The sequence below is a fragment of the Equus asinus genome, chromosome 1 (assembly GCF_041296235.1).
Source record: "Equus asinus isolate D_3611 breed Donkey chromosome 1, EquAss-T2T_v2, whole genome shotgun sequence".
In the NCBI taxonomy this organism is placed as follows: Eukaryota; Metazoa; Chordata; class Mammalia; order Perissodactyla; family Equidae; genus Equus; species Equus asinus.
The window spans coordinates 104,762,911-104,775,905 of record NC_091790.1 but is presented as its reverse complement, the minus strand read 5'-3'; the positions used below and the strand labels follow the sequence as shown (position 1 = coordinate 104,775,905).

The following is a 12,995-nucleotide window of genomic DNA, read 5'->3' as shown; positions in this document are numbered from 1 at the left end:
TGCTGTTATTATTTTTGAACAGACCATTAACTGATAGATCAATCAATAATAAGAAAAATAAAGATTTTATCTTCATTTATTCTTTTCTGATGTTCTTCCTTTATGTCAACCTGAGTTTCTTTCCTACATTAGTTTCCTTCTTTCTGAAGAATGTCTTTGGCCTTTGGCAAGATAGATCTACTGGTAACACATTTCTTCACTTTTTGTTTGAGACTGTTTTTATTTTTCCTTCACTTTTGAAGGATAATTTTACTGTGAATCTGGAATTTGGGATTGGTGGGTTTTTTCTTCTAACACTTTAAATATTTCATTCTGCTCTTGCTTTTACGGTTTCTGAGGAGAAATCTGATATAATTTTTGTTTTTGCTACTGTATAGGTAAGGTATTTTTCATCTGGCTTCCATCAAGATTTTCTTCTGTCTTTGAATTTCGGCAGTATGACTGTGATATACCTAGGTGTAGATGTTTTGGTATTTATCCTCATTGTTCGTTGAGTTTCCTGGATTTGTGGTTTGGTATTTATTGTTAATTTGGGGGAAATTTCAGTCATTATTACTTCAAATATTTCTTCTGTTCCTTTCTGTCTTTTTTCTGTTTCCAGTATTCCCGTTATACTTATGTTAACACCTTTTGTAATTGTCCCACATTTTTTGAGTGTTCTGTCTTTCTCATTTTTTTTCCCTTTGCATTTCATTTTTGGAAGATCCTATTGGCATATCTTCTGGCTCAGTGATTCTTTGCTCAGCCATGTCTGGTGTATTGATGAGCCCATCAAAGGCATTATTTCTGTTAACAGTGTTTTTGATTTCTAGCATTTTCTTTTGATTCTTTCTTAGAATTTACATTTCTCTTGCTTACAATAGCCATCTGCTCTTGCATGCTACTTTCTTCAATAGAACCCTTAGAATATTAATCATAGTAATTTAAAATCCCTAGTGTGATCATTTCAATTTCTCTTCTGTATCGAATCTGACTCGGCTGCTTGCTTTTTCTCTTCAGTCTGTGTTTTAGCATACCTTGTAATTTTTTGTTGAAAGGTGGGCATGATGTGTTGGATAAAAAGAACTGAGGTAAACCGGCTGTTAGTGTAAGGTTTTATGTTTATCTGGTTCACTTATACTGTGCTTCCTATTAGCTGAAACTTTGTCACAGGCTAAGAGCTCCTTCCCTGTTGCCCTTCAGTTTCCCTGGAGACTTTTTCTTAAATAAGGTCTGAGATGTACAGTTCTTTCAGTTGTATTCTCCTGTTATTGTACAGGAGCCCCATTTATATGGTGGTAAGTTATGGGGGGAGGAGAAGTGTTCTATAGCTCTGTAATTTGGTCTCAGTTCTTTTAGTGAGCCTATATCCTTGGGCTGTCTCCTTCAGATCTGTTTCTCAGTTTTCTTATTTATTCCCTTTTAAGTGAGACAGGAATGCTAAAGGGTGCTGGAGTTGAGTATTTCCTTCTCCTAAGTCAAAGGCTAGAATATTCTAGAGTTGGATATTTCCTCTCTGCCAGGTTGGTAAGGCTCCTGTAGAACCCCAGTCAGTTAACCTCTGGTAAAATAGTTTTCTTGAGGGCAGGCCTTGTTGAGAACAGAATGCTCTGGGTATATTTCTTCATGACTACTTTCCCCTGTCTTTACTGGAAGCACGGATGATTTTTCTCTCATCTTCAATGTGATGACCTGGTAGGGTTCTTGATGGTAAAACTTGCAGAAGTGTGGGGGCCGCCCTAAGAGTGGGTCCCCTGGAGTTTGTAACTCCCAAACTTGTTCACACTGAGCCTCCAGCAATTTGACAATTACAGTTTAGGCTTTCCTACCCCGATAGTGGTTCCTGTGGGGGTTTCTGCTTCTGGGCTTCTGCTCTGGTGGGTTGTGATTCTCTGTATCTGCCTGTCTCTCTCACCAATTTGGGGGGCAGTGGTTTACTCGAGTACCTCAGTTCTCTGATAGTTCTAAGAATTGTTGATTCCCAGTTTGTTCTGCAATTTTCTTGTTTTGAGGATGGGTGTGGCAACTTCCAAACTTCCTACATGTCAAACTGGAAACCAGAAGTCCCTGGTGCTAATTGTTTTTTTACTCTGTATTTTACTTTTCTTTCTTTTTTTTTCCCCTGCTTTATCTCCCCAAATCCTGCCCTGGTACATAGTTCTATATCTTAGGCACAGGTCCCTCTAGTTGTGGCATGTGGGACGCTACCTCAATGTGGCCTAACGAGCAGTGCCATGTCCGTGCCCAGGATCTGCACCAGCGAAACCCTGGGCTGCCGTAGCAGACCACGTGAACTTAACCACTCAGCTACAGGGCCGGCCCCTGCTTTTCTTATTAAAAGATAGAATATATCTTTAGGTGATAAAGCTTTCTTTTACATAATTGTGTAATATGCCACAGGGTAGATATACTAGGTTTATTCAATGATTTCTCTCTTGATGGGCACTCAATTTTTCCCACCTTTTTTTCCATTACAAACAATACTGCTAGGAATGTCATTATACATGTATATTTGCATACTGGTGCTATTATTTCCTTTGGTTTACTTCCAAAAGTCAAAGGATAGTTGTATTTTTAATTAATAGATAGTCAGATTACTTTGCTAAAAAATTGTAACAGTGTATAAGTTTCCTTTCATTTGGATACCACTGGATATTGTCAGTCTGATAGGTAAAAATGGTATCTCATTCTTTCTTTGATTATTACTTTCCTGATTACTAGTGAAGTATGGAGCATCTTATATGTGTTTACCATTTTGATTTCCTGTGTGCACTCTTTTATTTGTGACATTGCCATTTCTTTCAGTTGGGTTGTTTTTTTTCCGTATCAGTTTGTATATTAGGCACAGTTGTTAATATATTTAAAAATTATTATTTGTGTTCCTTGTAGAAAAGTCAGAAAATGGCAGCATAAGAAGAAAGTAAAATTCACCCATCTGCTCACACAGAGATAAACTGCTCTTAGAATTTGATATTGGACATTTTTCTAAGCATATGTATGTATATAAATTCCTATCCAAATGAAATTTTACTTCGCATGCTTTATTATAAAAAATATTATTTCATATATTTTATTAACGTTTAAATACAGTGTAGGAAAAAATATCAAGTAATAGAAAAAGGTTTTTAAAAATGCAGGTCATGACCTACTAAATTGATTTCATGACTCAATTTGAAAACATTGTCTTAAATATATAACCTTGATAAAAATAAAAACCAAATTTAAAATATGGGAACAAGAAATATACCCCTTAATTCAAGATAATTCGAAAGCCTTCTAAAATTTTTTATTTATTTAGTTTTGTTTCAGACATTAAAAAAAAAAGCATTATTACTGAAATGCTCAAACATACTTAAAAGTAGAGAAAATAGTCTGATGAACTCCAGTGTCCTCATCTTTCACACTTAGCAATTATCACATTTTGCTGATCTCGTTTCATTTGTTTCTCCCTACTTGTTTTTATTTTGCTGGATTATTTTTAAGTGAATCCCAGGCATCATATTGTAAGCATAAATACTTGACTATCTGTCTACAGTTGATAATGAAATTGTGGTTATGTTAAAAAAAAAAAAGACAAGAAAGAGGCCTTAAACATAAGAAAATTGGCAGTAATTTTATATTATCTAACAGTCCCTGTTTACGTTTATCCACTTGTCTCAAAAACATTTTTTATGGTTGCTTTCTTTGAATTTGGATGCAAACAAGATCTGCAGATAGTATATGGTTAATTATTATCCTAAGTCTCTTGTAATCTATAGTATCTCCTATTGCCTTTTAGAAGTTTCATTCAATTTATTTATTGAAGAATAGGCAGCATTTTAGATTTGGCTAAAGGCTTCCTTTTGGTGGTGTTTGTTCTTCTGTGCCTCATATTTCCTATAAATGGTAATTAGATCTAGATGCTTATTTAGATAGAAGTTCAGTTCTTTGATAATTACACTTCAAAGGTAATGCTGGAAGCTGTTACCTCCTGCGGTTTCTATGGGGAGAAATTTGGGAACATCCTGGCTGAGCAGTTTTGGCTCTGGATCTCTCATGAGATTACAGTGAGCTGTTGACTGGGGCTGTAGTTACTAGGCTTGCCCAGGGTTGGAGAATCTGCCTCCAAGGTGGCTCTCTCACATGGCTGGCAAGTTATAGTTCTACTCTTGGTGGGAGGTCTCAGTTCTTCTTCACAGGGGCCTTTCCACAGAGTTTCTTGACTATCTTGGCAGCATGGTGGCTGGCTACTCCCACAACAAGTGATCCAAGAAGTATGATGGAAGCTGCAGTGTCTTTATGACCTAGCCTTGGTAGTCAGTGACATTATCACTTCTGCAATATTTTGTTTGTCGCACAGACCATCCTTGAATCACTGTGGGGAGGCACGCATACCAGGAGATGAGACTCACTGGGAATCTTGGAGGCTGCATACCATAGATGATTTTAATTTAAAATTAAAAGTACAGGATTTATGTATTTTTTTATCTTATACTTGTCTTTCTTTTATACTAAAAGTCTTGCTTCCTAGGATATTAACATAGTTTAGCCTACAATATACATATATATAATAATTTCAGGTAACAATACCAGTGCTAATATTAATTACTAAGAAGACTACTGAATCCAGTTTAAGATTTCTCAGTGGTTCTTTTTGTCCTTAGAATATACCCCACTAGGGATATATAGTCAGAATACTGTGGCATAGATAGTTTATGCAGCCAGTTTAATACACATTTAGATTTAACTGTTTCCAATTTTTTTAGGCATTGCTTTTTTACGCTTTTTGGTTTAATGATGTATTTTAATCATGTAAAACATTTACATGGTTCCAAACTCAAAACTATAAAACAGGGGCACATGGTCTGGGGCCGCCCTGTTGGCATAGTGATCAAGTTCGCTGCTCTGCTTCAGCAGCCTGCGGTTCACAGGTTTGGATCCTGGATGCAGACCTACAGACTGCTCATCAAGCCATGCTGTGGTGGGTCCCCCATACACAATGCGGAATTGGCACAGGTAGTAGCTCAGGGACAGTCTTCCTCACACACACACACACAAAACAGGGCACATTCAGCATAGTCTCATTTCCATGCCTCTTTTTCCTATGCTCTCCCTTACCCCTGGGCAACTGCTTTTTTTAAGTATTTAGTTCATTCTTTTGGCTTTTCTTTCCTACATATTCACCCTCCCCTTTTTATATAAAAGGTAGCATTTTAATGAGTACTCTCCTGTGCCTAGTTCTCTTCATTTAATCTTGTATCTTGAGGATTACTCCACATCAGTAGACAGAGATCATCCTCGTCCCTTCTTACGGCTACACGGTACTCCGTTGTGTGGATGGGCCACAGCTTATTCAGTCAGTCTCCTCCTGATAGGCATTTGCATTGTTTTCTGTCTTTCACTATTAGAAATAGTGTTGTGTTGAATAGCTCCCTGCCTACATCATCTTGTATTTTGGTCACTGAGTTTTTGGGATAGGTTCCTACACTTGGGATTGTTAGGTCAAAGGGAAATGCTAAATGTGATTAAGCTAGATATTGCCAAATTCCTAGCATTGTCTGAGTGTTCCTCCCAGCTTTGTCAATAGAGTCTGGTTGTCAGACTTTTTGGATTGTTGTCAATTTGTTATTGTGATGAAGTTTTAGTTTGAGAAATAAATTTTCATTATGAGCAAAGTTAAGCAACTTTCCGTTGATTTAAGGGCACTTTGCTGCTGCCTTTTTCTTTTCTTTTTTTTTCTGATTTATCCGTCTTCTTTTGCCCAATTTTTTGTAAGATTGTTAATCTTTTTCTTTTCAATTTAGAGAGACCTTTTATAATGGATACTAATCATTTATCTGGAATAGAAGTTGCCACTGAAATTTTTCCAGATTGCTGTGTTCTTCTAAATTTGCTTGCAAGTCTTTCTAGACGTGCAATAGATTTTTATTTTTACATAGTCACATTATCAGTCTTTTCCCCTTATTGCTTCTTGGTTTGATTCTTAGGAAAGTTTTCCGTACTTTGAAGTTATTCAAGAATTTTTGTTTTTTTAAAAAAAAATACTTTCATAGTTTTATTTTTTATATTTAGAACTGGTTCATTTGCTTTTTATGCCGTTATTTATTCTGAGGAATAGATCCATTTTGTCTGTTTCTGTCCATCTATTCAGTTGTCCTAGTATTGCTAATTAACAAGTCTGTCTTTTCCACAGTGAATTGATATACCATCTTTATCATTTACTAAAGTTCTGTACACACTTGGGTATATTTCTGGATTTCTGGGTTTTTTCATGTTCACTAACCAGTTATCGTACCTTTTTTTTTTTTTTTTTTTTGCTGAGGAAGATTGGCCCTGAGCTAACATCCGTGCCAGTCTTCCTCCACTTTATATGTGGGTTGCCACCACAGCATGGCTGATGAGTGCTGTAGGTCTATGCTCGGGATCTGAATCTGCAAAAACCTGAGGCACTGAAGTGGAATGAGCCTAACTTAACCACTACAAAATTAACCACTATGCCACAGGACTGGCCCCTCGTACTTTGTAATTATAAAAATTTATACTGTCTTAATATCTGGTAGAGCCTAGTGCCCATCTGCCTTTTCTCTTTTAGGTATATTCATAGCTGTTCTTACTTATTTTTCGGTATGGATATAACATCAGCTTGTCAGTAGGAAAAAAAAATAAGGTATTTTAAAAAGTGAACTTGTGTTTAATTTATAAATTAACTTAGGGAAAATTGACATCTTTATCATGTTGAGCCTTCCTATCTAAGAATCTATCCATTTGTTTGTGTATAGTTTTCAGCCTTGTAAGAAGGTTTTATAGTTTATCTCTGAAGGATTTTGCACATTTCTTAAATTAAAAAAAAATTTAATATAAATGGAATCTTCCATTTTATCATTTAACTGGTAGTTATGTTAATGATTACTGTAAGTTTTATTTGTTTTTCTAAATTATGTTACTGTTTTTAATAATTTTTCATTGAATGTTTGTCTTTTCAGACACTAAAAAAATCACGTCATCTGCTTATAGAGATAGTTTTAGTTCTCCTGTTTAATTCTTATACCTCTAATTCAGTAATGTCTAGTAGACATAGAATGCAAGCCTATCATATACTCATTTAAAATAATCTGTTAGCCTCATTAAAAAAACTAGTCTCTTAATTTTAATATTTATTTAACCCAGTATGTCAACTAGATCATTTCAATATGTAATCAGTATAACAAATGGTGGAGATATTTTATACTGTTTTTGCTGTTGTTATTCTAAGTCTTCAACATCCAGTGTATGCTTTACATTTCCAGCACATTTAGACTAGCCGCATTTCACGTGTTCCGTAGCCACATGGGGCTGGTAGCAACTGCTTTGGATTGTGCAACTCTGAATGCTCTCTCTTCTAACTGTGTTGCTTAATACCATCTAAGATAGTGAGATAGATGCGTCAAATACACAGTATCTGATAATCTCCTTACTTTAACAACATCAATACATTTCCACATCAATATTGTCCCTCTACAACATTTTTCTAAGCGCATGGTATGGTATAGATGCATTATAATAACCCCCCTCCTTTTTTTTGCTTAATGTTTTATTTTTAAGTATTTTTATTATTACCTTGCTTTTAGTGAACATACTTATGGCTAAACTTTTGAAATCCTTATTCCTTATGCTAAATATCTATAAATGCAATTGCTATGTAAAAGGGTATGTAATTTTTAAAGCTTTGATGCATATTTCCCTATTATATTTTGTAAATATACCAATTTACTACTGACACCATATAACAGTGTCTGTTTACCTCACACCTTTGTTAACACTGTGTATTGTCTTTCTTTTGATCTTTTCCTTTTAGTTAAAAGTGATATATTGTTGCTTTGATTTGTATATTTTGATTAATAGTGAGATTAAATATTTTTTTATGTTGTTTTTGGGCATAAGTGTTCTTTTGCTTATTGACAGTTCATTTTATTTGTCCTTTTCTGTCATGGAATTGGTCTCTTTTTGTACTGATTTGTAAGACTATTTTTTATTAAGGGTGTTAATCTGTTATATGTTGCAAATGTGTTTCCCCAGTTTGTTATTTGCCTTTTATATTTCATATCGTTTTCTTAGGTGCGTGATTCTAAATTTTTATTTAGTGAAGTCTGTCAGTTTTTAAATGAGTTTTGTCTTTGACAAAACTCCCCATCTCCCTCTGGGGTTACACCTTTGTCCTGATACCATTTTGCCTCTTTTTTTCTTAACTGACTTAAAATGGATGTTTTCATAGTTATAAGGGTATATATATTTGGGGTTTGTTTTCTGATATATGTTGTATTATGCTGTTCTGTCTGTCCCTATAGTATGATAGGTCATGTTAATTTCTGATAGGGCAAGTAGTTATTTTCAGAAATGTTTTGGCTAGTCCTCTGATTTTTGTTTTCTTCAAGGTAAATTTTAGAATTATTTTGTTGTGTCCCCTCAGCAAAAGAAAACAAATCATTAGTCCTATTATTGAAATTGCTTTAAAATATAGAATTTTACAGTTTGATATTTCTTAGTGAATTGGTATAATTCTTCTTACAGTTTATTTCTAGTGATTTGTAGTATTATTTTTCTATTGTGGAATCATTGAAATTTCGTTTTCTAGTGAATTGTTGCTGGCATATATGAAGTCTTTTGCTTTTTTAATATGATTCCCTGTTGGACTTTTCAGGAGGATGTTCATCTACCAGTAGTTGTGTTCTTTTTGTCTCTTTCAATATTTATACTTTGTCTTTAATTTACTTACTGACTTTGAGAAAAGTTAGTTATAATGAACATTTTTGTCTAATGTACAACACCATGCATTTTGCTGTTAAACAGGACATTGGCTGTTGGTTTCAGAGAGGTGCCACTGTAAACTTTTAAAAAGAATCCTTCTATTGTACGTTTACTATGATGTCTTTTCTCTGTTTTTAGTTAGAAACTGATCGTGAACTTTCTTCAGATGCCTTTTTGGGCATATTAATAGTTTTTTTCTTTGATAGATAGGTGTCTTGAATTTTATTAGCTTTTCCATTCTTGAATTGCTAAGTTCAATTCTGCTTGATTGGGGTATTTGTTGATATGGTGGTGAATTCAATTTGTGCAAATTTTTATTTAGGACTTTTGAATCTCTCATAAGTGTGCTTGTGTATGTGCGATGTGCTATTTTGGTAGCAGGATTAAGCTGGTTTTATAAAATAGAGTTGTAATTTGTATGCTTTCAAATGCTCTGGAGCTGTATAAACAGAATTAAATTATATGTTTATTGAAGCCTTAATAGAAGTCATCTAAAGTCCAACTGGGCCCAGTTGGCTCCTTTTTATTAAAGGCAGTTCTTTTAACACCTTTAAATTTTCTTTGATGAACTGTACTGATTTTATTCAGCTTCCACTGAGAGAGAATTTGTTTAATATATAAAACATTTAGGAATTTATTTTATGTTAATCACACCCAGAAACTATGCAGTGTGGAATTCAGCAAGGTTGATTTTATGTCATAACAGTTTTCTTTAGGAGCAGAAAACTAGATTAGATGTTTCCTTGGGGTATATTTATATTTATAGGTATTAAATTTAGAGAGAAGGATGAATGTTGTTAAAGTGGACAAAGTAGCATTTCTTTTCATGGATTAATTTTCTTCCCAGCTTTTTATGTTTAAAAATTTTGAACTTATAGAAAAATTGTAAGAATAGAAGTCTCTAATGTATTAATTATTCTTGTTCTTAGGTGCATTTTATCTGGTGTTTGAATACATGGACCATGATCTGATGGGACTACTGGAATCAGGCTTGGTTCATTTTAATGAAAATCACATAAAGTCATTTATGAGACAGCTCATGGAAGGTCTGGATTATTGTCATAAGAAGAACTTTTTGCATAGAGATATTAAATGTTCAAATATTCTTCTAAATAATAGGTATGATATGAGTTTGATTACATATGTCTAAAATGAGTGTTATATAATGTATACCTTGATTCTGTTAAAAGAATTTAAAATTTAGTTATTTCATTGATCAAACTGTTTTAACATGATCAAAATATCATTGGGCTATATCTGAAGTTGTGTTAAATACACTTTAGTTAATTAACTTCCAGTAATAGTTTGTAATGTACATAAAATAATACTTAGTTGACTTTCTTGTTTGATATTTTTCCAAGCAATGTGAATGCATCTTCTAATAGTAATATGATTTCAGCTTTAGGTTAAGAATAGCGTTTAGAATTTTTTTTTTTTTTAGATTTTTATTTTTCCTTTTTCTCCCCAAAGCCCCCCAGTACATGGTTGTATGTTTTTAGTTGTGAGTCCTTCTAGTTGTGGCATGTGGGACGCTGCCTCAGCATGGCTTAGATGAGCGGTGCCATGTCCCCACCCAGGACCCGGACCAGCAAAACCCTGGGCCGCCACAGCAGAGTGCGTGAACTGAAGCACTCGGCCACGGGGCCAGCCCCTAGAATTTTTTTTTAATTCAGAATTATTTTAAAAGCAGTCATCACAATTTTTAAAGTGAACTTTTTTGAAGTGTGTATATGCACACACACACATATATATTTAAAGTTTATGTTATATATTTTGCTAGCAGCATGACCTGAACTCTGATAATTCTGTTGTGATTGGTACAATTTGTTAGTTTAAATGAGGTATACCTGGTCCTGATTTTAGTTAGTAGAAAGTATTCTGTACGCCTAGTGCCTCTAAGAACTGGAAAATGAAACATAAATTTAAAATAATGTGATTTAGTTCTTGAGCATTATTGAACAAGTAATTTATCTTACTACTAAGTAGTAGAAATTATCTCATTTTGTTTTATTTCCATTGAATTGTACTTTTCTAAATAGGAACTGAATAGTACTGAAATACTGGAAACTAGTACTATAATAACAATAATAGTACTAGTATTATAATAATAATGGTAGTTGAAATTATCCAGAACATACTAATTTTTTACCTTATCTTGTATGTTCATCTACTTGCCTTGCCTTGTAGGACCTTGAGTACTGCAGTGTGATCAAAGTTGACGTTTATATGTGTATTTTTGATTAGTTCTAGGAATAGATTATGAATGTGTATGATCAATTGAGAGTAGACTAATACCTTTTGTTCATTTTGTCTTATTCCACCAGAGGGCAGATAAAACTCGCAGATTTTGGACTTGCTCGATTATATAGCTCAGAAGAAAGGTAAGAGTACTTTCAAATGAACATCGTGGACAGTAGAGACCAGTTTTAGAAGCTTTACTAAGAATACCTTATTGATGGTTTATTTTTCTAACAAAAGGGAAATTTACTTTTCACAGTTAAATACAGGAAATAATGAAATCTTATACCATTTTAGGGTTGATAATTTAATTACAAAGTTTTATACTTTTATCTCAGTTTAAAAATGTATGTTTTTTAGCACTTAGGGGTAAATAAAATTTCTTTAAAAATGTGCCATTTAAAGTCTGACTTAACTGAACTTATGAATTTTTAAAAAATTCTTACTTAAATTTCTAATGTAGATCCAGATGTTAAGATGTTTATAATTTTTGTGTTTGGTGAAAAACCTTATATGCTTTTTATGTTGCGTGTTTAAATGTATAAACTTTGTTTTAATTATTTTGGACTTCCTTTTCTTTTAAATGTAGTTATCTCTGCAGTTGTGTGTGTGTGTTTGTAACTCCCTAGAACCTTGTGTTTAAACAAACTGTTGTGAGGAAGTTCTTTATAGACCTTCTGTGTGTGGAGCTTTTCTGGCTAAGGTCGGGATGTATATCCCACTTGGCTTCTTTTGTGCCTAGTGGTAGTGAAATATGACTTGTCTTATTAGAACTAATATGGAATTTCAAAATAAAATATTTCTGTAAAGTAGTCAGTTTTTTATAAATAAACTATGGAATTAACTGAGTTTAGTAAAGCTCTAGTTTAGCCCATTCCTTTCCTGTTAGCATCGTTTTTTTATTTCCAGGTATAATAGATATATATGTGTTTAATTTTGAAATTCTTTATGGCAACTCTGTAATTTCTTTAGTGTAAGCATAGTTTCATATAATGAAATATCAGTTAATTGGAATTCTTAGAAATAGGGCTTTACACTTTGACTGAATTTTTGCCAGTTTCTGGTTAGTTGAAAACATCTTCTGTTGTTTGAATTTTTTTTTTTTTTTTTTTTTTAGATTTTATTTTTTCCTTTTTGTCCCCAAAGCCCCCCGGTACATAGTTGTGTATTCTTCATTGTGGGTTCCTCTAGCTGTGGCATGTGGGACGCTGCCTCAGCGTGGTCTGACGAGCAGTGCCATGTCCGCGCCCAGGATTCGAACCGACGAAACACTGGGCTGCCTGCAGCAGAGCGCGCGAACTTAACCACTCGGCCACGGGGCCAGCCCCCTGTTGTTTGAATTTTTTAGAGTGAAAAAATCTGTTTATTTTTGAATCTTGGAATGCCTATGACGTCACTCTGAAAATTGCTTTCATTGTTTAGTGTTCAGAGATTTTTAAATGGTGTATTTTGGATCCATTAGAGTTCCATGAAACCGCTCAGAAACTGTGGTGTGGGTGGGTTATTAGGACAGGGCTCCAGTTTCCTATACCTATTTTGGCCAGAGCTTTTCTGATTTTATTTTACCTACTACACTTCTAATTAATATTTTAACAAATGGTTGTATCTTTGATTTTTTTTCTTTTTTTAAGTTTAAAACTGTTCTAGAGAGTAAAAGCTATAATTTTCATTTTGCATTTGAGAAAACTGAGTGGTAGAAAGAGTTGAGTGACTTTAAAGATCAAAAAGTATTTGTTGGCAGAATCAAAAGTGTGTAGTTCAAGGTTTCCAACTTCTAATTTTTCATTCTTTTCACCATATGTAAAATGCCTCTTGGTAGAAATTGAAGGAAAAATAAATTGGTCTAAATGTGTACTTAATCCAAAACTTCACTTGAGATACATTTTTTGAATGACTAGATTTCAGTGACTGTTCTTTAGGGGGAGATTCTGCTTAATTAAGGATTCTATCTGCTTAGCTGGCTAATTGAGATTTCACTGTAGTTAGATCATGCTTTATTAATACAAGTTTGTGTC

General features: G+C 33.9%; 1 protein-coding gene across 2 annotated transcripts in view; it reads left to right on the top strand.

Annotated features, from left to right (window-relative positions):
- CDK13 (cyclin dependent kinase 13) overlaps positions 1-12,995 on the top strand; it is a 117,490-nt gene that overhangs the window by 62,907 nt on the left and 41,588 nt on the right. For both annotated transcript variants that reach the window (XM_044770787.2, XM_044770783.2), the window contains exons 6-7: positions 9,672-9,861; positions 11,067-11,123. In XM_044770787.2, coding sequence (XP_044626722.2) covers positions 9,672-9,861; positions 11,067-11,123 — 247 coding nt within the window. The remainder of the gene's footprint in view (positions 1-9,671; positions 9,862-11,066; positions 11,124-12,995) is intronic.